The sequence below is a fragment of the Dreissena polymorpha genome, chromosome 14 (genome assembly GCF_020536995.1).
Source record: "Dreissena polymorpha isolate Duluth1 chromosome 14, UMN_Dpol_1.0, whole genome shotgun sequence".
Lineage (NCBI taxonomy): Eukaryota > Metazoa > Mollusca > Bivalvia > Myida > Dreissenidae > Dreissena > Dreissena polymorpha.
Window position 1 is genome coordinate 43,969,999 of NC_068368.1, and position 26,965 is coordinate 43,996,963.

The 26,965-nt window shown below is 35.6% G+C and overlaps 1 protein-coding gene across 2 annotated transcripts in view; it reads left to right on the forward strand.

Annotated features, from left to right (window-relative positions):
* The window catches only part of LOC127858403 (X-ray repair cross-complementing protein 5-like), a 54,384-nt gene that overhangs the window by 23,006 nt on the left and 4,413 nt on the right, over positions 1-26,965 (forward strand). For both annotated transcript variants that reach the window (XM_052395540.1, XM_052395539.1), the window contains exons 13-20: positions 3,635-3,695; positions 5,593-5,668; positions 7,868-8,061; positions 10,940-11,033; positions 20,803-20,875; positions 22,162-22,274; positions 23,259-23,355; positions 25,760-25,887. In XM_052395540.1, the coding sequence (XP_052251500.1) occupies positions 3,635-3,695; positions 5,593-5,668; positions 7,868-8,061; positions 10,940-11,033; positions 20,803-20,875; positions 22,162-22,274; positions 23,259-23,355; positions 25,760-25,887 (836 nt within the window). The remainder of the gene's footprint in view (positions 1-3,634; positions 3,696-5,592; positions 5,669-7,867; positions 8,062-10,939; positions 11,034-20,802; positions 20,876-22,161; positions 22,275-23,258; positions 23,356-25,759; positions 25,888-26,965) is intronic.

Genomic DNA, 26,965 nt, shown 5'->3' on the forward strand with positions numbered 1-26,965 from the left:
TTTTACAGCAGAGATTCCAAATCTGACCTGTAAATGAGCCCCATATTTACTGCCAGTGCTAGGTTACCTTTTCCCATTTGATCATTCTTAAGTATTGGTCTTGTAATGCTGCTACTGCTTCTGCTACTGCTACTGCTACTACTACTACTACTACTACTACTTCTACTACTACTACTACTACTACTACTACTACTACTAATACTACTACTACTACTACTACTACTTCTACTACTACTCCTACTACTACTACTACTTCTACTACTACTACCACTACTACTACTACTACTACTACTACTACTACTACTACTACTACTACTACTACTACTTCTACTACTACTTCTAGTACTACTACTACTAGTACTACTACTACCACCACCACCACCACCACCACCACCACCACGTCTACTATTACTACTTCTACTACTACTGCCACTACTACTACTTCTTTTACCACTACTACTACTACTACTACTACCACTACTACTACTACTACTACTACTACTACTACTACTACTACTACTACTACTTCTACTACTACTACTACTACTACTACTACTTCTACAACTACTACTACTACTACTTCTACTACTACTACTACTACTACTACTACTACTACAACTACTATTACTACTACTACTACTACTACTACTACTACTGCTACTACTACTACTACACCACCACCACCACCACCACCACCATTCACAGTGACAAAAAACATATTCACACAATGGCTGCTACTACAACTTATAGCCCATATAGGGGGGCATGCATGTTTTACAAACAGCCCTTGTTTCTATGGGATTTTAACCACAACTGTTCATGTTTATCTCCGACACATATTTTTAGGTCACCTGTCATGAAGTGATCGTGTGATGTCCGGCGTCCGTTGTGCGTGCCTGCGTGTGTCCGTGCGTCCGTCCGTCAACAATTTGTTTGTGTAGACAGAAGAGGTCACAGTTTGCATCCAATCTTGATGAAATTTGGTCAAAATGTTTATCTTGATGAAATCCGGTTTGGGATTGTATTTGGGTCATCTGGGGTCAAAAACAAGGTCACTAGGTCAAATAATAGAACAACCTTCTGTAGACAATAGAGGTCACAGTTTTCATCCAATCTTTATGAAATTTGGTCAGAATGTTTATCTTGATGAAATCTGGGTTGGGATTTTATTTGGGTCATCTGGGGTCAAAAACTAGGTCACTAGGTCAAATAATAGAAAAACCTTGTGTAGACATTAGAGATCACAGTTTTCATCCAACCTTTATGAAATTTGGTCAGAATTCTTGATGAAATCTGGGTGGGATTGTATTTGGGTCATCTGGGGTAAAAATCTAGGTCAAATAAATAGAAAAACCTTGTGTTGACAATAGAGGTCACAGTTTTCATCCAATATTTATGAACTGTGGTCAGAATGTTTATCTTGATGAAATCTGGATTGGGATTGTATTTGGGTCATCTAGAGTCAGGAACTAGGTCACTAGGTCAAATCATAGAAAAACATTGTGTAGACAATAGAGGTCATAGTTTTCATCTGATCTTAATGAGTCAGGTGAGCGATTCAGGGCCATCATGGCCCTCTTGTTTGACTTAGTAACTTTGAATATATGGTTAAATTTTGTGTTTCGATCCACTTTACTTCTAAAGTATCAAGGCTATTGCTTTCAAACTTCAAATACTTTCATGCTATCATGAGGTTACTGTACCTGGCAAGTTAAATTTTACCTTGACCTTTAAATTTTGCTAAAATTGCCATAACTTCTTTATTTACGATTAGATTTGATTGATACTTTGACAAAACTACTCTAACCTGACATACCACAATAGACTCCACCCAAACCATCCCCCATGCCCTCCCCCCCCTCCTCCTCCCCCCCCCCCCCCCCCCCCCCCGAATCCCCCCCCTAATTTTTATATATATTTTTTTTTAAAGATCATCTCACAAATGACCACACCCTCACACTATACCCCCCCACCCCACCCCCCCCCCCCCCCCCAAATATTTATGGGGGACATATTGTTTTTGCACTGTCTGTTGGTTGGTTGGTTGGTCTGTTTGCGCCAACTTTAACATTTTGCAATAACTTTTGCTATATTGAATATAGCAACTTGATATTTGGCATGCATGTGTATCTCATGGAGCTGCACATTTTGAGTGGTTAAAGGTCAAGGTCAAGGTCATCCTTCAAGGTGAGAGGTCAAATATATGTGGCCCAAATCGCTTATTTTATGAATACTTTTGCAATATTTAACCAGGTTTTCCGAAGGAAAAAACTGGTTATTAGATTGGCGAATGCGGGCGGGCTGGCTGGCTGGCTGGCGGGCGGGTGGGCGGGCGGAACAAGCTTGTCCGGGCCATAACTATGTCGTTCATTGTCAGATTTTAAAATCATTTGGCACATTTGTTCACCATCATTGGACGGTGTGTCGTGCGAAATAATTACGTCGATATCTCCAAGGTCAAGGTCACACTTTGAGTTCAAAGGTCAAAAATGGCCATAAATGAGCTTGTCCTGGCCATAACTATGTCATTCATTGTGAGATTTTAAAATCATTTGGCACATTTGTTCACCATCATGGGACGGTGTGTCACACGAAAGAATCACGTCAATATCTCCATGTCAAGGTTACCACGACTAAAAATAGATTTTTTTTTAAAACAAACTTACAAAGGGGGTTAATTTTGTTTGTACATTTCAAAAGTTCAGTTTGAGTTTTCTCCCTTTATCAGATTTTTTTTTCACAATGAAAACCTGGTTTTGTGACAATTTTGTCCCTTGTTTTTTTTTTGAAACGGTTAAAAGAAACAAATATTTATTTATATTATTTTATTTTTGAAATACCGTCCAACCATCGCACCCAAGAATCCCCTCCCTCCACCACCCCCCCCCCCCCACCCCTGAATTTAAAAAATAAAAAAAATGCATTTTTTTTCGCATTTTTGGAAGATAATGTAATAAATGTCCACACCCCCACACTATACACCCCTCTTCACTCCACGCCTCCTTCCTTTGTGATTGAAATTGAGAGTCCCTTCACCTTTAAAAAGAAAATAGATGAGCGGTCTGCACCTGCAAGGCGGTGCTCTTGTTTTTATATGCAACCTCCAAACCATGTCAGATCATTTTGATAAGCTATATATGATCTTATGGAAACCAATTAGGATCAGTATGATTGAGAAGGCTAGCTAGAAAGACGAGCAGAAAGATAAATAACAATTGAGCTGAAGTATGCTAGGGTCCGCCTAGAACCAGCCACCTATTGAGCTCTAATGGTAGGAGCGCCTGTTTTTTGGGCTGATATGAGTAACCTCTTTGCACTGACCACACTTTTTCCTGGGTCTATGTAAGTACTACTATATTTGGCGGACCTGATTTTCTGACACTACATTTTAGTGTGGCACTATGGGAAAATGGGGCTTAATGCGTGTGTGTGTAAAGCTTGCACAGGTTAATCAGGGAGGACATTTTTTGAATTTTGGAATATTGAATTTTTCGTTAAACGGATGTCTCTTTTTAATTAAATTCCCATCTAGGCAGAAAGCGTCGTCCCTGATTAGCCTATGCAGACTGCACAGGCTAATCTGGGACAACACTTTATGCACATCCATCAATTATTTTCTAATTGTCTGTTTCAGAGGAACAGCTGTCAGCTGTGGACAGTCTCATCACAAACATGGACCTTAGCAAAGCAGGACAGTGAGTTAGGACGTTACCCCATAACAAGCAAAGTGAAAACGGCTATGTGCAAACAACATAAAACCTGAACAGCCTGGGAGTAACTCACAGTCTGTTCAGGTTTTATTCTGTTTGCTGCAAATCAGTGACTAAGGGTTGGAAATGAAACCTTTAAAAATTTAATATTGTAAGAAAGGTATTTAATTACATTTAACTTTTGAAGGGACTACAAATGCATCAAAATAGGTATCTAAGTGGTAGAGGGTTACCACTTTACCTCTTAGATACTAATTTTGTCACATTTGTGGTCTCTTAGAAAATCTAATTAAATTAAAGGAAAGATTCAAGTTATAGATGCTTCATTTTTATGCCACCTTTCGAGGAAAAGGGGGTATATAGTTTTCGCACTGTCCATCTGTCAGTCAGTCTGTCTGTCAGTCTGTCTGTCTGTCTGTCTGTCTGTCTGTCTGTCTGTCTGTCTGTCTGTCTGTCTGTCTGTCTGTCTGTCTGTCTGTCTGTCTGTCTGTCTGGCTGGCTGGCTGGCTGTCTGTCTGGCTGTCTGTCTGTCTGGCTGTCTGTCTGTCTCACTTTCGTGTCCGCTCTCTAATCAAATGGTTTTCATCCCATCTTTACCAAACTTGGTCAGAAGTTGTATCTAGACAATATCTAGGTCAAGTTCGAATATGGGTCATGCCGGGTCAAAAACTAGGTTGCGGGGTCACTTAGTGCATTTCAAGGATTTAGCATGGTGTCCGCTCTCTAATTGAAGTAGTTTTCATCTGATCTTTACCAAACTTGGTCAGAAGTTGTATCAAGAAAATATGTAGGTCAAGTTCGAATATGGGTCATGCTGGGTCAAAAACTAGGTCAAGGGGTCACTTAGTGCATTTCAAGGATTAAGCATGGTGTTCACTCTCTAATTGAAGTAGTTTTCATCTGATCTTTACCAAACTTGGTCAGAAGTTGTACCAAGACAATATCTAGATAAGTTTAAATATGGGTCATGCCGGGTCAAAAACTAGGTCAAGGGGTCACTTAGTGCATTTCAAGGATTAAGCATGGTGTTTGCTCTCTACTTTATGTGGCTTTCTGATTTATCTTGATATTCTTAGACATTTTCATGCCCTCGAAGGAGGTCATATAGTGATCAGACTGTCCATACGTCTGTCCGTCACACTTTGGGTTTAGATTTCGAAAAATGCTCATAACTTCTATGTCGCTTCAGATAGCAGTTTCACATTTGGCATGCATGTGCATATGGACAAGGCCTTTCCATATGCACACAAATTTTGACCCCTGTGACCTTGACCTTGAACTTAGGGTCCGCGTTTAGGTTTCGAAATCTGTGTTTAGGTTTCTAAAAAAAGCTCATAACTTCTACGAAGCGTTTATAGGGGGCATAAGTCATCCTATGGTGACAGCTCTTGTAAGCCATAAGATGCTGAAGAGCAACAAATAGTATTCAAACCTGAACAGCCAGCAGGTGACTCACAGGCTTTTCTGGTTTTAAGCTGGCTTCATAAAGCCATGTTCACTTTTCTTCTGAGACAGACAGGGTTTAGACATTTTTCTTATGCTCTAAAACTATTTATCATCATACAAAAATAATGGAAATCCGACTATACACTCCAAGCCCCAATCCCTTATTCTTCAAAATTTGAAGAAAAACAAAGGGTTGTTTCAGTTTTTATTTTAATGCCCTTGGTAGGGGTAGTCAGTATAGTAGTCAGACTGTCACTTCGTCCTTTACTCTGTTTCTGGACTTTTTTCCTTAACGCTTTGAGATATTTACCTAATTTTGGTATGTGAGTCTACCTGCATGAGTTACAGTATAAAAGAAAGTGTAAAGGGTGTTTGAAGTCACCATGAAGAGAGTTCCTGATTGCTGTTTTGATATTTGTAGCTTGATCATTTTCAGAGACGAAGACGGAGAACCCTGCGAAGTCTTGAAACCAAAGTTTACCTTTAACCCACATTTCCAGCGCTTGTTTCAGGTAAAGTTGACCTTAAACCCGCACTTCCACCGCTTGCATCAGGTAGAGTAGAACTTAAACCCACACTTCCAGTGCTTGTATAAGGTAGAGTTGAACTTAAACCCACACTTTCAGCCTTTGCATCGGGTAGAGTTGATCTTAAACACACACTTCCAGCGCTTGTATAAGGTAGAGTTGAACTTAAACACACACTTTCAGTGCTTGTATAAGGTAGAGTTGAACTTAAACACACACTTCCAGCTCTTGCATCAGGTAGAGTTGAACTTAAACACACACTTCCAGCGCTTGTATAAGGTAGAGTTGAACTTTAACCCACACTTCCAGCACTTGTGTAAGGTGGAATTGTCCAGTCTGAACTTCATGCATGTCAACGTGTTATTTCTGAATGTGGTTTAAATCCATTTATTTCAGCTTGATTGCATTGAAAGCCAAGCTTATTGACATGCTCTCTAGTCTGTAACCTGGGTAGAACCAGTACATGCTATCTTATTTGGACATGTAAAGAATGCTACGGCAATGGGAACAAACTCATGACTTCCGGGTTGCTAGGCTGACACGATACTTATTACGTCACGGCTACGTTTCTGTGTTTGAAGAATGAATGGTGTAAAGAGCACATTATTTAAACCCATAGAAGTAGGTGCTTGGGTGAGATGTATGCAGTCTGTGCTTAAAACATGTTGTCTTAGCCTGAGGAATGCCAAAGTCTGGTGGTTTTCCCAGGTCATAGTCAGTAATGGGCTATACAAATTCCATGTGTGCTTTACTTTCAAATCCTTGTTACAGCAAAGCTTTTATCCTCATGTCAGTTTACTGCATTACTTTACAGTAATGGTCTGAACCCCCTTATTTAGAAAATCTACGCAATATTTTTGGCAGACCAAATGTCAGTCAGGTATTTCAAGCACATGAAAGCTAGATGTATGCAGCAAGCTTCGTGTATTACAGTATTAGGTGTTAAAGGGCCTTGTTAAAGATTTAATTATGCCCCAACAAACGAAGTTTAGGGAGGTATATAAAAGTGAGCTTGTCTGTCTGTTGGTCGGTCTGTCGGTTGGTCGGTCGGTCCAAAGTATGTGTCCCCTCTCTAATTCAAGTTGTTTTCATCCGATCTTCACCAAACTTGGTAAGATGTTGTATCTAGATGATGTCTAGGTCAAGGTAGAATATGGGTCATGCCGGGTCAGAAACAAGGTCACGGGGTCACTTAGTGCGTTTTAATCATTCAGCATGTTGTCCGCTGTTTTTTTTTAAGACAACATGCAAAATATTCTGTGTCAATGCGGCATGTGGGGGTATTTGTCATGTCTGTGACAAAGCTTTAGTTTTTTTATGCCCCCGGATCGAAAGATCAAGGGTATATTGTTTTTGGCCTGTCTGTCATTGTATGTGTGTGTATGTGTGTGTGTGTGTGTGTGTGTGTGTGTCCCAAAACTTTAACCAAAACTTTAACCTTGGTCATAACTTTTGCAATATTCAAGATAGCAACTTGATATTTGGCATGCATGTGTATCTCATGGAGCTGCACATTTTGAGTGGTGAAAGGTCAAGGTCATCCTTCAAGGTCAAAAAAACAAATTCAAAAACTTTAACCAAAACTTTAACCTCCTTCATAACTTTTGCAATATTGAAGATAGCAACTTGATATTTGGCATGCATGTGTATCTCAAGGAGCTGCACATTTTGAGTGGTGAAAGGTGAAGGTCAAGGTCATCCTTCAAGGTCAAAGGTCAAATTTATGGCTTCAAAGCAGCACAATAGGGGGCATTGTGTTTCTGACAAACACATCCCTTGTTACAAGATGTCATTAAATATATTTACTATCAGATCAACGCTGTTTTGAATAGTCTAATTAATAGTCTAATTACTATTTGTTTCTTGTGTCTTATATCATAAAAGGCATATTTTATTTACATATTTGGATACAAATATATTTAGGTAAGCTTAACAATTTATTAAATAAATAATTAAAATAATATTTTGTATACTGTTATTTTTAGCTGTCTTTATCCAAATTTATATTTAGTAATTTGTGAAAAATTTAGAGATAATCTTTAGGAAGTTCGATGTAGTAAGATGAGTCCCCAACTATGTAATCAAATTCTAAGGTAAATTTTCTCATTTTTGTTATCAAGTGTGTTATTTCCCTTCAGTGTTTGCAACACAGGGCCTTTAACTCGGGCTATTACTACCCTTCAGTGCTTGCAACACAGGGCTTTGAATCCAGACAGTGAGCTGCCAGAGTTGTCTCCCCTGATTGCCAACTACCTGAGGCCCCCAGAGGAGGTGCTGGCAAACTGCCAAGGGAACTTCAAGACTCTGAGGGAGAAGTTCAAGCTGGAAGTGGTGAAGAAGAAGGAGCAGCAGACTGGAGAGGCACTGTTTAAAGAAAAGTAAGATTGGTTAAAATTTGATTTTTTAGCTGTGATCTATTGCATCAAAATCCATTTGAGGTTAGCAGCACTTTCATGTCTGTTTACTGGGAAGAACTTTGTGTCTTGAAAATGAATGTTTGGGTGCTCGCAAAGATATGAGAGTGTCAGGATATTGTCCTCCAACCCTCCATTACATGATGCTAGTAAGAGAAAAGCTGTAAAACACAATTTGGCTGAAAATAACAATATTTAGGACATGCTAGCCATATGCTGATAGTAGCCGTCACCCAATATTGAATAATGTAATGTTGTAAAAATGCTAGTACTTTATCAATGATTTTCTTGTTCATTTTAATCAGGGGACAAAAATTCCACTTGTCTGCTCGTATTGACGAGTGAAATCTTGAAAGGACGTGTGAATTTCCCAAAAGCCCTAGTCCTACAGACCGAGTGAAAAAAAGCTTATGTAAAAATATGTATTTGCTGACCAGTAAGACTCTTTTTCATTAAAAAAAATCATTTTCTTTAAGCATATCTATTTCGAAAGTAGAACGCGTGAACGAGTGAATTTCCCTAAAGCTCTTGATTAACAGACCGAGTGAAAAAAAGCTTATGTAAAAATATGTATTTTGTTACCAGTGAGACTCTTTTTCATTAAATAAAATTAATTTCTTAAAGCATATCTATTCTAAAAGTAGAACCCATATGAACCGAAAATTGTTAATTTCAATTTCATACAGCAGGTGGGTGTTGTTATGCGAAACTGTGTCCCGAGTAAATATTGGCTTTTTGGTGTAAACTTTGTGTGTCTATGGTGAGAGGGAACCATCCGACTGCATTCACTATGACTGTAAGAATTGATTTTTAAAGAATTATTTGACCGCGAAGTACTGTTTTAAACCAGTCTGAATTTCGTTTGAAAAATGTCTGACGTACGAGCGTTCTTTAAAGGGGGCAGGGTCAATGTTCAAACGTCCGAACCGGAAAGCATTTGAGCATTAGAAAAAAGTATTTGTCTTCATTTATTTATGTTGTTTTCCTCATAAATAAAGTAACTTATTTCACTGCTTAACATTTCTTTTGTGATCAGCTGTCAGCTGGCATGAATAACTGAGTAAGAAGCATTTTAGCAGTGAGATAGGAAACTTTATTAGGTATATCAACCCTTTGCATTCTTTATTTCACACATATTTGCAGGATGAGTGTAAATTTTAATGCACTCGTCCTTGCATTGCACTTGGGACCAGTGGCATCAAGTTATTTTTATTTTTAAATACAAAACAGTTTCAACTAAATAACTGAAGTTTTTATGGAGGTGTGTGCTTTATTGAATGCATTTCTTTGGTATTTAGGGAGATATCAGTGGCTTAAAAACAATAATTCACAATTTTAAACAGTTTAAAATAAAAATGAAAATAATCGATAATTAAGATGGTTTTAGATAGATGATAGATTTTTATTCAATACGGATCATAGAAAAGAAACTATTCAAGCAGAATGCAGTATTTTGGTGAAAAGGCATGTAGTTGTAACTTTTTAGAGAATTAGGTAAGAAAACACAAAATTTATGTGGTATGATAGGTTAAACTTCAATGTGCAATATACAAGCTGCCCTCTGAGAAAACTGGGCTTAATGCATGTTCCTAAAGTGTTGTCACAGATTAGCCTGTGCATTCCTCCAAGCTAATCAGGGACGAAACTTTTCATCTAAACAGGATATTCCCCAATAGTAGACTTTCTTTAAATGAAAAATTTCATAAGTTTAAATTTTCGTCCCCAATTGGCCTGGCCTATGCAGACTGCCATGCTAATCAGGGACAACACTTTGTTCATGCATTAAGCCTAGTATTTCCTGGCCTATGCAGACTGCCATGCTAATCAGGGACAACACTTTGTTCATGCATTAAGCCTTGTATTTCCTGGCCTATGCAGAGTGCCATGCTAATCAGGGACAACACTTTGTTCATGCATTAAGCCTAGTATTTCCTGGCCTATGCAGACTGCCATGCTAATCAGGGACAACACTTTGTTCATGCATTAAGCCTAGTATTTCCTGGCCTATGCAGACTGCCATGCTAATCAGGGACAACACTTTGTTCATGCATTAAGCCTAGTATTTTCTGGCCTATGCAGACTGCCATGCTAATCAGGGACAACACTTTGTTCATGCATTAAGCCTAGTATTTCCTGGCCTATGCAGACTGCCATGCTAATCAGGGACAACACTTTGTTCATGCATTAAGCCTAGTATTTCCTGGCCTATGCAGACTGCCATGCTAATCAGGGATAACACTTTGTTCATGCATTAAGCCTAGTATTTCCTGGCCTATGCAGACTGCCATGCTAATCAGGGACAACACTTTGTTCATGCATTAAGCCTAGTATTTCCTGGCCTATGCAGACTGCCATGCTAATCAGGGACAACACTTTGTTCATGTATTAAGCCTTGTATTTCCTGGCCTATGCAGACTGCCATGCTAATCAGGGACAACACTTTGTTCATGCATTAAGCCTAGTATTTCCTGGCCTATGCAGACTGCCATGCTAACAAGGGACAACACTTTGTTCATGCATTAAGCCTTGTATTTCCTGGCCTATGCAGACTGCCATGCTAATCAGGGACAACACTTTGTTCATGCATTAAGCCTAGTATTTCCTTGCCTATGCAGACTGCCATGCTAATCAGGGACAACACTTTGTTCATGCATTAAGCCTAGTATTTCCTGGCCTATGCAGACTGCCATGCTAATCAGGGACAACACTTTGTTCATGCATTAAGCCTTGTATTTCCTGGCCTATGCAGACTGCCATGCTGATCAGGGACAACACTTTGTTCATGCATTAAGCCTAGTATTTCCAGAGCATGGCTCATGTTCTTTATGTATCATTGTTTAAGTGGGGATTCTGTGGAACCAGCTGCAAAGAAGATGAAGCTACAGAGCAACCTGGAAGGGGGCATAACCAGCTTGGCAAAGGCCAAAGTAACAGAGGTGGGTAACCAGTCTGGTAAAGGCCGAAGTAAAAGAGGTGGGTAACCAGTCTGGCAAAGGCCAAAGTAACATAGGTAGGTAACCAGTCTGGTAAAGGCCAAAGTAAAAGAGGTGGGTAACCAGTCTGGCAAAGGCCAAAGTAACAGAGGTAGGTAACCAGTCTGGTAAATGCCAAAGTAACAGAGATGGGTAACCAGTGGTAAAGGCCAAAGTAACAGAGGTGGGTAACCAGTCTGATAAAGGCCAAAGTAACAGATGTGGGTAACCAGTCTGGTAAAGGCAAGTAACAGAGGACAGGTGGGCCACACATAACTGATATGTTATTTCTTGAAGTAGGCATAAACAGCCTGACCAAGGCCAAAGTCACAGAGGTGGGTCACAATTGATAAGTCATCAACCATTGTATTTGATAGGAACTTTTGGGCCTGGTTGCTCAAAATGTTAACAGTCAGTTAAGTGGAATATTTGTTTACTTCAGACCCAAATAAAATTGATTTTAAAAGCGATGTCATCAACTATTGGATTAATAGTTAAATAGCTATTAAAAAAAGAAGGTCAAGGTCATCGCTGGAGAGATGTGTAGATAATTTTGCTCTCCAAAATTTACATTAAAATACATGTTTATAGTGATAAAAAAGTGAGAATTTATAGTACAACATGTTCATAATTGTGTTTTGAATGTTGTGACAAAGTGACATCCAGGAATTGTAATGTGATAAAAAGCAATTTGGAAATGTTTATAACAAAGAATTCAACAAAGGATTTTGCATATTTGTGTGTGATAGGTGTGATAGGTGTTTAACTTGTAAAACACATGCATTTGAGAAAACCCCTGTGCATGGACTCTCAATGGGCATTATAAGGATTATAAGGATTATAACTGTGTCAGCTCTGAGTATTTACTATTAGATGTGTCATCTGAAAAACACTGGAGAAGATAACTGTAATTGTTCATAAGCACAATGAGCAATAATACAACAAAAAAACAGCTTAAGCTTAACTTCACAGGAGAAAAACCTCAAACAAAACCGGCTGTCAAGAAATATAGGCCAGATACTAGTGACAATAGCAATTCAAGCATGGATGAACTCAATTCCATACATATGCAACTTCAAGCAATGACTGATGGCATATCAAGCTTGAGGGAAGATCTCAAGAGTATGCTTCGTAAAGATGAAGTTGAACAACTTATCACCAACACAGTCACTAGCGTAATGCATAAAATTGAACAAAACATGAACAAAAAGATCGATCAACTAGTTAATGAAAAATACAAAGAAATGCAAGCAACAATAGAGTCCTTAGACTTTGAGAATAAAAGTCTGAAAGATACATTGCAAAAATTGGAAAACAATAACAAAACAAATCTGAAGTCACTTCAGGAACAAATAGACAAGACAGACGAAATCAGCAGAACGGCAAGTAAAAAGGCTAACTATAATGAACAATATTCCAGAAAGAACAACATAAAAATATTAAATATACCAGAGAACAGGGATGAAAATGATGAATCACTGGCCAAAACGGTAATTGGGATCCTGAAAACTCATACCGAGGTTGACTTGCAGCCAATCGATACAGTAGCCATGCATCGTATCCCAACAAAGAAGGGACAGACCCGCCCAGTGCTCATCAAACTGAGAAATAACTCAGTAAAATCTGCTATAATGAGGAAACGGGCACCAATGAAGAATGGCGGATATAAACTTGTCGATGATGTCACCAAGCCCAATCAAGGGCTCATCAACAGGCTCCACCTTCATCCAGACATCGAAAGTGCCTGGTATTTCAATGGGGCGGTGTACGGGCAAACTGTCGCGGATGAACGCATTAAATTCGACATCTATGACAATGTGAGTGGTGTCATAGAAGATTTCAGACAGTACAGACATAATGGCACGCAAAATCGCTAGAATATACTTAAACATTACAAACAGACATGGTATGTTGTTTACTATGGAGAAATAACTGACATCTATTGACTATCTACAGATTACTTTAACATTCATAACTAGTCTTATGTTGTGGTTTACGTAGTATTATATAATCCAATTTATTATAAAAGTCTGCTTATCAGAATATATGAGAACGTATTATGACCTTTTAAAATCACTATCAATGAAAGGAACTATATGACATCATCATATGTATACATGTACATACATTTAGGAAACAGACTATACAATTTAAAATTGGCCTTCTTATAACCGTGATTATAGCCTGTAAAAATATTTGAATGGCTACCCCAAATATAAACAAGTATATAGTCTTTATCGATGTATATTTAAACACAAGGGGATTAAAAAAGCAACACACATAAAAACAATATTGAAATTTTATACAAACGCATACGGAACAATGATGTCTCACAATACATTTCAATCACTTTTGTAGTTAATGCTATTCTACACCTTTTTTTCTTGCATTTGTTTTAAAATTGGCCTACTTATAACCGTGATTATAGCCTGTAAAAATATTTGAATGGCTACCCCAAATATAAACAAGTTTATAGTCTTTATCAATGTATATTTAAACACAAGGGGATTAAAAAGGCAACACACACAAAAACAATATTGAAATTTTATACAAACGCATACGGAACAATGCTGTCTCACAATACATTTCAATCACTTTTGTAGTTAATACTATTCTACATCTTTTTTTCTTGCATTTGTTTGTTTACATTATTTGTTACTGGCTGTTAAGAAGTTTACCGGTACTTGCATGATGGCGTTTACATGCATGATTTTTCCATGGACAATGTAGGATAATGTTCATTGGAGTGTTTCTTCAAATAGAGGGCTGTTTACAAAATACACACCTATTCGAGTAAATTTTTGTATAGAATTCATTGGCATCCCACTTTGAAAAAACTTAATTGTAATTAACAGTTTTAAGAAGTAATGTAATTACAAATGAACATTATATGTTTAAAAAATCGCAAACGCGATGTAGTACACATTTCAAGTATAACATAACACACAGCATGTTTTTATAGACAGCCCTCATCTTGTGTATAGGACAATTGACATGAATGTGAGAAATGCAGTTTTACACTGAAAAGCATGGGCATCATTAACAAGAATGTAGGTCACCGTTACGAAATACAAGTAAACACGTCAATGTTTATGAATCTTGTAACTTGGAAAATCGATGATATTAAGGTATATTCGTACCCAAAACCAGTTATTTCTTAACTGTAAAACATATACCCAAAACCAGTTATTTCTTAACTGTAAAACATATACACATTTTACATAGTTCTTTCAAAATTTTACAATTGTTTTTTCATTTAGTTTAATAACGGCAACAATACATGCATTCATGATTTATTATAGGACAAAAATCATTTATGTTTCACTTACGATGTCGGTGTCTGTCTATAAGTATTATGTATGCGTTAAAACATGTATAATATACTTATTTTTGTTATACATTTGTCAAATTATTTTTTTTGCATGGCACTGATTTTTGAGGTGTGTTTTTTGTTTGCTTAAATTTTCTGTTTTTTTTTGTTACTTTGTTTATACCCTTACCAGAATGCATTCTATATTATCTGAAATAATTGAATTAGATAGCTTAATACTGACTAATTTTATTTACATATTAACATGGTGAACAAATCTTTCTGCAAATACATTATTTGTAATGTATGTATGTGTTTGAATTTTGAATTTTCATCAAGATAGTATGCAGCTAGGAATTTAAAATTATTATCTTAAATAACTGATTTAGATAACTTAATACTGACTAATTTTATTAACATATTAACAATGTGAACAAATCTTCCTAAAATACGTTATTATACATTATTATAATTTATGTTTAAATTTTCGTGTATGTGTTTGAATTTTGAATTTTCATCAAGATAGTATGCAGTTAGGAATTTAAAATTATTATCTTAAATAACTGATTTAGATAACTTAATACTGACTAATTTTATTTACATATTAACAATGTGAACAAATCTTTCTAAAAATACGTTATTATACATTATTATAATTTATGTTTAAATTTTTGTAGATTTTTCATCAAGATAGTAAGTAGTTAGGTAGGGAACTTAAAATATCACCTAACCCGTAATATAAATCAATATATACATAATTGCGGCCTACTAGATGGTGTTTTTATTTTAAAGACCATTAAGAGGAAATGTCTGTCTATAAGTATTATATACGCGTTTAAATATGTATAATATGCTTTTTGAAAAACTTATATGTTATTATGATGTATTTGTCAAATCTGCGTTTTGCATGACACTGATTTGTGGTGTTGTTTTGCTTGCTTGTTTTTTTGTTGTCCTTTGTTAGTTTATTTATATTCTTACCAGAATGCATTCTATATTATCTGAAATAATTGATTTTGATAACTTAACACTGACTAATTTTATTTACATATTGACATATTGACAATGTGAAGAAATCTTTCCGCCAATAACTCATTTGTACTGTCTGTATGTGTTTAATTTTTTTTAAATGATACTTCATCAAGAGAGTATGCAGTTAGTTTGAGAATTTAAACTATCATCTAACCTGTAATATAAATCAGTATATACGTAATTGTGTCTTACACGATGATGTTTTATTTTTATCTTAAAGACCATTAAGATGAAAATGTTAATTTTTCTTTTAAGGTCACTTTTCTTTTGTTGTAACATTCATGTATTATTAATGTAAATATATCACTCAGTGGGTGCTTGTAAACCACATCAACTGGGATCTACATACCTTGAACCTTCTTTTGTACATTGTTTCATTTTGATTATCTTTTTATTTTTTTCTTTCTTTAAATTATTTTTTCTCATTGTTGTGATTCTTTTTTTTTCTACTTATTCATTGCCATGGGACACTCATCTTTTTATATCCCTAATTTTTGTTCTCTTTTTGTTTTGTTTGTTTGTATGGACATCTTAGGTATTATAATAGAAACCAAGTGGACATGTTTTAAAATAGAACCTACACCCTACACCTCTTTAAATGATTAAATTATGTGCTTTGAATGTAAAGGGGCTAAACAATAAAGATAAACGCATAAAAATCTTCAAATGGTTAGACAAACAAAAATATAGTATATGCCTATTACAAGAAAGTCACTTGACACCTACTTTAGCACAAATATTGAAAGATGAATGGGACGGAGATATCTATCTTAGTGGACAATATACTAATAAACAAGGCATTGCCTTTCTGATAAAAAATAATATAGGGATCACAGTTGATAATTTTAACGAAATAATAATTGGCAGACAAGCAAGTATAGATATCAAGATACATGAAACACAATTAACATTAATAAACGTTTACGGCCCTAACATAGATGATTCCACATTTTACGAAACATTACAATCCTTTATAAATGATAACGAAGATAAAAACATTATAGTCGGTGGTGATTTCAATACTGTTCTTAACCCATTATTAGATAAAAAGAAGGGAAACCTTTATACTCATCCTAAAAATAGAAACATTTTAAATAACATAATTGAAAACTACAATATGATAGACATCTGGCGTACAATATTTCCAAACGAAAGCAAATTCACCTGGCACTCAAACACAAAACCAACAATATTTTGTAGATTAGACTATTTTTTAATATCTGAGTCTCTTTGCAACATTATTGACACATGTAACATAAAACCAGGATTTATGACTGACCACTCTCTAGTTGAACTTAAACTGCACAATATACAACCTGAAAGGGGCCCAGGATACTTTAAAATTAACAACAGCATCTTATTAGATACACAATATCAAACACAAATAAAACAGGAAATATTAAATACAGTTCAAAATAATAAAGATGCAAACCCAAACACCTTATGGGAAGTAATTAAAGGAAATATACGTAACACAACAATTAGATACACATCATTTAAACAAAAAGAAACACACAAACTTGAAACTGAAACCATCAAAACCATTGAAACCCTTGAAAAACAATTGCATCAAACATACACAAATGATACCACCGACATTGAAAACGAAATAACATTAAAAAAACAAATATTAGATGGAATTTATCATACACATCTCAATGGAATAATACTAAGAGCGCGTGCACAGCATGTTGAACACAATGAAAAAAATACAAAATACTTCGCAAACATTGAAAAACGTAGAAGTGAACAAAAAACTGTACACAAATTAGTAGTCAATGGCAAAGATATAACAAACAGAACACAAATACTAGAAGAACAACGTGTATTTTTCGAAACCCTCTATAAACGAAAAAATGTTGAAAATAACTCCCTTTTTAAAAATACACATCACGCTTTAAATCAAGAGGAAAAACTATTGTGTGACGGATTACTAAATGAATATGAATGTGGATTAGCACTAAAAGAAATGCAAAATAACAAAAGTCCAGGATCTGATGGCATCACCATTGAGTTTTATAAAATATTTTGGAATGATATCAAAACACATTTAATTAAATCACTAAACTATTCATATAATAATGGAAACCTAACTACGCTTCAAAAACAAGGTATAATATCACTCATTCCAAAACCTGGAAAAAACTTAGAATCCTTATCGAACTGGCGCCCAATCAGTTTACTAAACAATGATTATAAAATTGCAACTAAAAGTATAGCAAACAGAATTAAAAAAATATTACCATCAATCATTTCACAATCTCAATCTGGTTTCATAAAAGGACGTTACATTGGTGAAAACGTTCGTCTTATCCAAGAATGCATAAACTATTTCAACAATTCAAATAATCCTGGTCTAATATTCTTTGCAGACTTCGAAAAGGCATTCGATTGGCTTGATCATTCATTTATGTTCTCTTGCTTAGAAAATATGAATTTTGGTGAAAGTCTCATTCAATGGGTCAAACTATTCTATACCGATATTAACAGTTTAATCATTAACAATGGCTTCTTTTCAAACAGTTTTAACATCGAACGAGGGGTTTGACAAGGATGTCCACTCTCATCATCGCTATTTATTATTTGCATCGAGTATCTATCACATCACATCCAATCAAATAAACACATAAAAGGCATATCACTAGAACCTGACGAAGAAATCAAACAGTCCCTATTTGCTGACGATGCAACTTATTTTTTAAACGACAATTACGATTCTTTCCATAACCTAATAGAATCGCTAACCCTTTATGGAATGACATCGGGTCTTAAACTAAACAAAAGTAAATGTACTGTGCTACGAGTAGGTAAATTAAAACAAAGTAATGTCCAATATAAAAAAGAAATGAAATTTCATTGGACATCCGATGAAGCAACAACGTTAGGAATTACTTTCACAAATAATGAAAAAGATACAGTTCTTAAAAACATACTACCTAAATTACAGAATTTTAAAAACTGCTTAAAATCATGGCACCACCGTAAACTTACACTTATCGGAAAAAACACAGTATTGAAAACGTTTGCACTCCCTAAATTAATTTATGTATTAACAGTCCTCCCAAATCCACCAAATGATGTTATTAACGATATAAAATCAGCAATATTTAATTTCATATGGGACGGTTAACCTGATAAAATAAAACGAACTCAGTTAATTCAATCTGTAGAAAATGGAGGTATCCAATTAACGAACATTGACTCATTCTTGAATGCAATCAAATGCAGCTGGTTTAAAAGATACCTAGATAATACCAATACGAGTAAATGGAAATTATTCTACCAGAAAATCCTAAAAAAATATGGTGACTCTTTACTCTTTGAATGTAACATCAACAATACTATCCTACGTGAAATTGCAAACGAAAACATATTTCTGTCTGATGTTCTATCAGCATGGAGTGATGTTACTCATAACCTAGAAACCCAAACCAGCAGCAAAACTATATTATGGAACAATAAAGACATAACTTCAAACAATAAGACGTTTTTCTATAAAGATTGGTTTGAACAAAGCATTAAATATGTCGACCAATTATATGACTACAGAATTAAGGATTTCTACCCTTTTGATAATATATGCTACATATACGGAATACCTTCAAATAATTTTCTGAAGTACTACACACTAATCAAAAGCATACCCATACATATTAAATCTGAAATCAATACAAATAATACACCATGTACTCAAACAACATTCGTAGAAAACATACTTGGAAGAAAAAACAAAACGAACAAAATATTTTACACATTACAAATTACAAACCCTACAGAAAACTCCAAAACCCAAAATAAATGGCAAGTTCTTTTCGAAGAACATGAACTTAATTGGAAACACATATTTACCATGCCATATAAAGCAACTATTGAAAGCACACTGAGAAATTTTCAATATAAATACATACATAGAATTATAGCTACAAATAAATATCTCTTTAAATGCAAATTATCTAACTCAAATCTGTGTGACTTCTGCAGTGAAAACATCGAAACTATAGAACATCTTTTTTGGGAGTGCAAACACATCCAGCCTATTTGGAATCAACAAGTATCTTTTCTTGAACAACAGCAACTAAATGTTAAACTATCTTTCTTAAATGTAAGCTTCGGAATTTACTCATTGAAATCAATAGACTGTAATAATATTGTGAATTTTATTCTTATAATGATGAAATATTTTATCTATAACATGAAGTACAAAAAACAAGTACCAAATTTTAATTGTTTTATCCATAGTCTTAAACTAAAAATCCAGATTGAGAAAGAAATAGCCCTCAGTAATGACACATTACAAATCTTTGAACAAAAATGGAATCAGATTAAATTCTCATAATGTTTGTCCACTTATATATATTTCACTCTAATGTTAGTTTATCTTTCTAAATTATTTTTGTATATTTTTTTCAATCTTATAAGATCATTGTGAATCAACAACAAAACACACAAATCCAGTATGCTTTCTTCCGACTTTATACAACTCATCATTTTTCATAACTATTATTCTGTTTTTCTTTTCTTTTCTCTTTAAAAAAAGAAAGATATATTAGCATATCTTGTATAACATGTCTGAACTGTATTGCTTTGTACAATTACTATGTTGTATGATCATATACATGTATACATTGTATGTATTATATTGAATAATAAAAAAATAAAATAAAAAATAAACTCATATGTTTTAGTTAAATAGCTATTAATAACAGAGGCTCATGTGTTTTAGTTGATTAGCTATTAATGTGAGATACTCACGTGTTTTAGTTGAATAGCTATAAATGTCAGAGCCACATGTGTTTCAGTTGATTAGCTATTAATGCCAGAGCCACATGTGTTTTAGTTGATTAGCTATTAATGTGAGAGACTCATGTGTTTTAGTTGATTAGCTATTAATGTGAGAGACACATGTGTTTTAGTTGATAAGCTATAAATGTGAGAGGCTCATGTATTTTAGTTGATTAGCTATTAATGTGAGAGACTCATGTGTATTAGTTGATTAGCTATTAATGTTAGAGCCACATGTGTTTTAGTTGATCAGCTATTAATGTTAAAGCCACATGTGTTTTAGTTTAATAGCTATTAATGTTAGAGACACGTGTTTTAGTTTAATAGAGATACCAATGTGTAAGTTACATAGCTATTTATTACAGAGCTGGATGTGTTTTAGTTGAATAGCTATTAAGTACAGAGATACACGTGTTTCAGTTAAATGGCTATAAATGCAGAGACCCATGTGTTAAAGTTTATTAGCTATTATTAACAGATACACATGTGTTTTAGTTAAATAACTATTAATTACAGAGACACATTTGTTTTAGTTAAATAGCTATTTATTATCAAGAAGCATGTGTTTTAGTTAAATAACTATTAATTACCGAGCCACACGTGTTTCAGGTAGGTTCTACAACTCCAGTGGAAGATTTCCTGACACTTGTTAACATAAAAGAGGAGGACAAATTTGATGAAGGTATTTTATTAGATTACCTACAAAGGTTTTATAGTTTGATAGACTCAGCCATGGTGTGACTTATCTGGTTCTCATCCAATAGGTTAATTTGCTAATATAATGGTTCCATTGGGTACAGATTTGGAATGCAATATTTGAACGCTTTGGTATGATATTCATAGTGTTAATAAAAAAGGATATTTTGTGCCTAACAATTTATGGTACACTCAAGATTATGTGGTCTTATTAACAGACATTGTATCTACTGACCAAACTTGTTAAATGCACAGGCTGATGTGGGGCTTAGCTGGTTGCATATAGTATAAGACCCATTTTTGCACAAAGCAGCTGAAAGACACATGATTTCGTGTGGGTTTTCGTGTTTTGTGCTTTTGGACTAAAGGAAAGTACCAATCTCAGGGCTCAACATTAACCTAAAAAACAACTTGCCCTTCCGGGCAAGTACTTAGAAAATCTACTTGCCCTGAACGTAAAGCCGCTTGCCCAAACATGAAATATCACATTAACTGTAAACCTAATATTTTTTAATAAAGATCAAAATGATACACCACAAAACCTTTTTTTTGGCACATTTAACAAAATGATTATAGCAATTTAAGTCTAATTTAAGTCTAAATTGAATGCTCTTTGTTCTTTTTTGCACTTGCCTGGGCGGACAACTAGATTGCAAAATAACTTGCCCGAACCCAACTTTTACTTGCCAGGGGCAATAGGACAACCATTTATGTTGAGCCCTGAATCTCATTGTCTGTGGGTTTCAGCCTTTTTTGCTTTTGGGTTAAAGGGAAATACATATATGATTGTTTTGTGGGTTTCAGCCTTTTATGCTAAAATGGGATTATATGAAAATGCACCTGATATTGTGGTGTGTGTGGTCAGAAGCAGGCTAGGATACAGCAGATAGTGTTGTCCTTATAATTGTATGTGGGATCTGGCCTTAGGTGCTTTCAGATTAAAGGAAAATACACATGATTGTGTAGATTAAAGGAAAATAAACATATGAGTCACATTCTGACTCGCTTCGGTAAAACTGGGCATAATGCTTGTGCGTAAAGTGTCGTCCCAGATTAGCCTGTGCAGTCCGCACAGGCTAATCAGGGATAACACTTTCCGCCTAAATTTGATTTTTGTTTAGAAGAGACTTCATTTAAACAAAAAATTTCTTAAAAGCAGAAAGTGTCATCCCTGATTAGCCTGTGCGGACTGCACAGGCTAATCTGGGACAACACATGCATTATGCCCAGTTTTCTCAGAACGCGACTCATATGATTGTGTGTGTGTTTCAGCGTGTGGTCAGATGCAGAAGAGGATCCAGCAGATTGTGCTGGACTCGTTCGGGGACCAGTTTTATGACAAGGCCATGGCCTGTCTCAAGTGCTTAAGACAACAGTGCTGCAAGGTTGGGAATACCTATTTATTTAACCCATTCATGCCTAGCGTCTAGAAAAAAGGCCTTGGCAAACAGCGTTGACTCAGATGAGGCGTCGCATGATGCGGCGTCTTATCTTGGTCTGCGCTGTTTGCTTAAAATAATTTCTGTAAGAAATATTCTAAATATAGAAATAAGTATACTAGACATCCCTAATTTTGGAAATAAATTGGTCCAATTTAGAAGGATGGGAGGGTCCACTTGGCATAAATAGGTTAAACTTGATTGTGCAGAGAGGCTAAGGCTTATTACAATGCTCTTGTGTCTATTTCCTGGATAGAAACAGTACTTGGTGTCTATTGTGCAAGAACTAAAGAACCTTCACACAGTGGGGATCAGACCCGTGACCTCCTGGTTGCTAGGGCAACACAATTTTCACTATGCCACTGTGATCTTTCTTGAAAGGTAGGGATACTTAATACTCGTTAGTTATTTACACGCTGTAGTTATTGGGTAGATATTGACACAGAGCAAGAAGCGGTGCTTATTTCAGAAATAATCCTTTTCCACAACACATTACTCAATTAAGTTTCAACTTTGTGTGTGTCCAAACATATTCCATACTCAAAAAACTATATAAAATTCCCGGCAGCATGTGAGTTTGGCCGGTGGTTGCCATACTGGGCAAGTGGGGTTTCCTCTGGGTACTCCAGCTTCCCCCACAAAACAAGATCACACCAAAATTTAAAATCTTTAAGTAACAAGGAGAAATAGCTGGAAATTGCAGCTTTAGTTCAAAATTCGTCCCTATTTTCGTGTGTCTAGTAAGTGAATTAGGTTATATTGCTGGGGGACACTCTAGGACCGCACATAATGTAGCCTCTGGCTCAGAATGTTTCGTAAACCTCGAATTATATTCACACGAAATTACCATAGAAAATGTTGTCTGAAATTTTGCGCAACATGCCTTGAAGATTTGCACTTTGCATATAAATTAATTGTTCTTCTATTCAGAATATCGAGGCAAGTCAGTACAACAAATTTGTGAAGGAATTCAAGGATACTTTGATCTCAAAAGCTAGAAGAGATTTCTTCGACCGTATGGTGTTAGGTAAGTCGGTACAGAATGCCTGCTTCAGGGATGTGAATTTTAGCTCGGCGTTTTCAGAGATAACCCGAGGTATTGTCATAGCCAGCTCGTCATCCGCTGCCTGACGTCCGCGTCGTGCTAAAACCTTTACAGGGTTTTTTCTGCCTATTTGGGAAAAGGAGTCAGACTAAATTGGGAATTTTTTATCGACAAAATTGGTCATTTTGGGAATTTTTTGCTTCGATGAAACGGCTCATTTGAGAAAAAAAATTGTGAATTAATCATGCTTAAATAATTCAGTGGTTTAACAAATAAATTTGTTTTTATTTGTTATTTTGTCTTCTTTATGTAAACAGATGCAATATTGGGCATGTTCAACATTAATTCAAGTACTGCAGTTTTGTTTTTCAGTTACAGTTACACTCTGTGATAAGAACTGAACAGTCAAAACCTTATAGCAAATATTTTTGACCAAAACAAACACTGGTAAGTCACACAAGTTATAAGACACTTCATTCTTAAAAAAAGAAAAAAAAAATATAATTTGGGATCGGGTCCGTTTGCTTTGGGAGTGCCTCCATTTTCCGGAGGGGCAGACAGTGCTGAAAAACCCCTGCTTTGCATTGGCTCTAAATCAAAGTGCTTCCACCTACAACTTTACAACTTCATATGTAGATGCACCTTGATGAGTTCTACACGCCACACCAATTTTGGGGTCACTATGTCAAAGGTCAAGGTAGGCGAGCGTGGCACCCGTTATGCGGTGCTCTTGTTCCTCCTTTAAGTTGATTTCCTCCCTTTCAATGTCAAATTAATTGAACAAATGCTTATTTACTTCGCTGGAAATATATACAATTGTACTTATGTTAAAAAAAATGAGTTAACCCTTTGCATGCTGGGAAAATATGTCGTCTGCTAAAATGTCGTCTGCTGAATTTCTTAAATTAGCATTTTCTTCGATTTTTTTCAAAGAATATTATCAGAATAGCAAACAGTTCGGATCCTGATGAGACGCCACGTTCTGTGGCGTCTCATCTGGATCCAAACTGTTTGCAAAGGCCTTCAAAATTCGGTCCCCGCACTGAAAGGGTTAAGTTTGATCTTGTAAGTAGGGTAGGGCATTTTCCTCCATTGAGGGGTTTGTAAATCACACCCCTGCTGCTAGAAGTCTCTGAGGGGTTCGTAAATCACACCCCTGCTGCTTGAAGTCTTTAATAACTGGGCTATAGATAACAAGCGTATTTGCGTGATAACGCAATTTAAATTACCAAAAATGTAATTAAATTCAAAATAAAGCGTTCAAAAAACACAAATACAAATTTAATTATGTAATTCCGGTAAAAAACCTTACATCATGAAACGCAAATCTTAGAAACACTGGGCATATTTTGTAGAATAGTTATTTTCCGTACAAAAATGTACCGGATAGTTTATACACTGTCCTATGAAGAAAAGAAGGCAGTCTTTCCAGCAGTAATCAATCTTTGGGGTATTATTGTAATTATTTGTAGACCTGTCCGATTTCTACTTTCATTTTCAAGGTATTCAACTCAAAATGACCTGAAAATGGGGTGCATCGCTTTGAACAGCCATTATAACTTCATTAATTGTGCAGCGATTTTCACGAACTCGGTCTTATTCAACGCACAAATAAATGAGCTTTGATCAGAAATTCAGTAATTGTTTGTTGTTATGTACATGTACCTTTTTGAACTACATTTGTATAAATAATATAGTAATCTTAGTAGCTATTATTATGTCATTCCCTAAATTACCCAATTGAGTTAACAAACTGGGGGTGAAAAACCAAATTAAGCTCAAAAGTAGGGGGTGAAAACTTTTACAAAAACCCTATCGTTGTCAAAATCGAGGGTTTATTACCCAATATACCCCATAAGTTATCTACAGCCCTGTTAGTAGATTACTTTTGTAGGCAACAAACTATTTGGTTTTGTGTCAAATAACATTGAAAATTTAAATTAAAATGTTTTGCTGTTAAATGCATCTGTGCTTATTGGAGCTAAACAGTTTGCTTACTCTTTGACTTTGAAGCAAAGAGATATTCTAATGTGGAAAGCATTTAAAACAACAATTGCAGAGAAAACATGCAATGTCCTCTTAAAGCTCATACAACACAAATAATTGGTCATGTAAAAGTGAATGTTTATGTAAATTATGCATTCTTTTGATGTGAATATATTTCATGTATTTGTAAGAAGTCAGAAACTAGTTTAAGTAAATGCAGTTTTGCAAATTAGAAATTTTTGTTTAATTTAAAAAGCTATTTAGTAGTACCCATATAAATATGGGATCGAAAAAGAGAGTATTTTCTCTCTGTCTACACGTATTTCAATGATTGATAAAGCTCCTATTTAGTTTAGATTTTAAAGGGGCATATAATAAATGTGGAAAATGCTCATTGCAGACAAGCAGTGCTTGATAACAAAGCTGGAGTGTGAAGACGGGGTCTCCGAAGAGCAGGGTAAGGAGTTCATGTCAGGGGAGGCAATCAAGGATGAGGAGTCGGCTGGGGAGGAGTCAGCTGAGGAGTTGGTGAGTTGTCTCCCTTGAAACATGGGGATTGTTGGCTTGAAAAATCTGGGAAAATACATTTGAGCCTCGCTTCGGTAAAACAGGTTTTATACATGTGTGTAGAGTGTCACCCCAGATCAGCCGACGCCGACTGCAGTCCGCACAGGGTAATCAGGGACAGCACTTTCTACCTTTATTGGAATTTTTCAAAGTAGAGACTTCCTATAAACAAAAAATACCATAAAAGTGGAAAGTGTAGTACCTGGATATGGCATGGCATTTAGCACCATTTTAAAAACGGAATCTCATTTAATTTATTCAAGATAAAATATGAAATAATTCAAGCGGATGCATAACCTAAAGATATGGATTCATAACCTATAGATATGGATTTCTAACCTCAAGAGATGAATTGGTAACCTATCGATATGGATTTCTAACCTCAAGAGATGATTTGGTAACCTATAGAGATGGATTGGTAACTTATAGAGATGGATTTGTAACCCATAGCTATGGATTTTAACCTATAGATATGGATTTGTAACCTATAGCTATGGATTCGTATCCTATAGATATGGATTTGTAACCTATAGATATGGATTCGTAACCTAAAGATATGGATTCTTAACCTATAGATAGGAATTTGTTACCTATTGATATCGATTGTGCTTCAGATTGATGGTAATGGAAGAAAATTATTTATTTTGCCTCAAACATTATGTTCTTATCTTTTATTATGCCCCCCTTCGAAGAAGAGGGGGTATATTGCTTTGCTCATGTTGGTCGGTAGGTCGGTCCGTCGGTCGGTCGGTATGTCGGTCCGTCCACCAGGTGGTTTCCGGATGATAACTCAAGAACGCTTGGGGCTAGGATCATGAAACTTCATAGGTACATTGATCATGACTCGCAGATGACCCCTATTGATTTTGAGGTCACTAGGTCAAAGGTCAAGGTCACAGTGACCCGAAATAGTAAAATGGTTTCCGGATGATAACTCAAGAACGCATACACCTAGGATCATGAAACTTCATGGGTAGATTGATCATGACTCGCAGATGACCCCTATTGATTTCGAGGTCACTAGGTCAAAGGTCAAGGT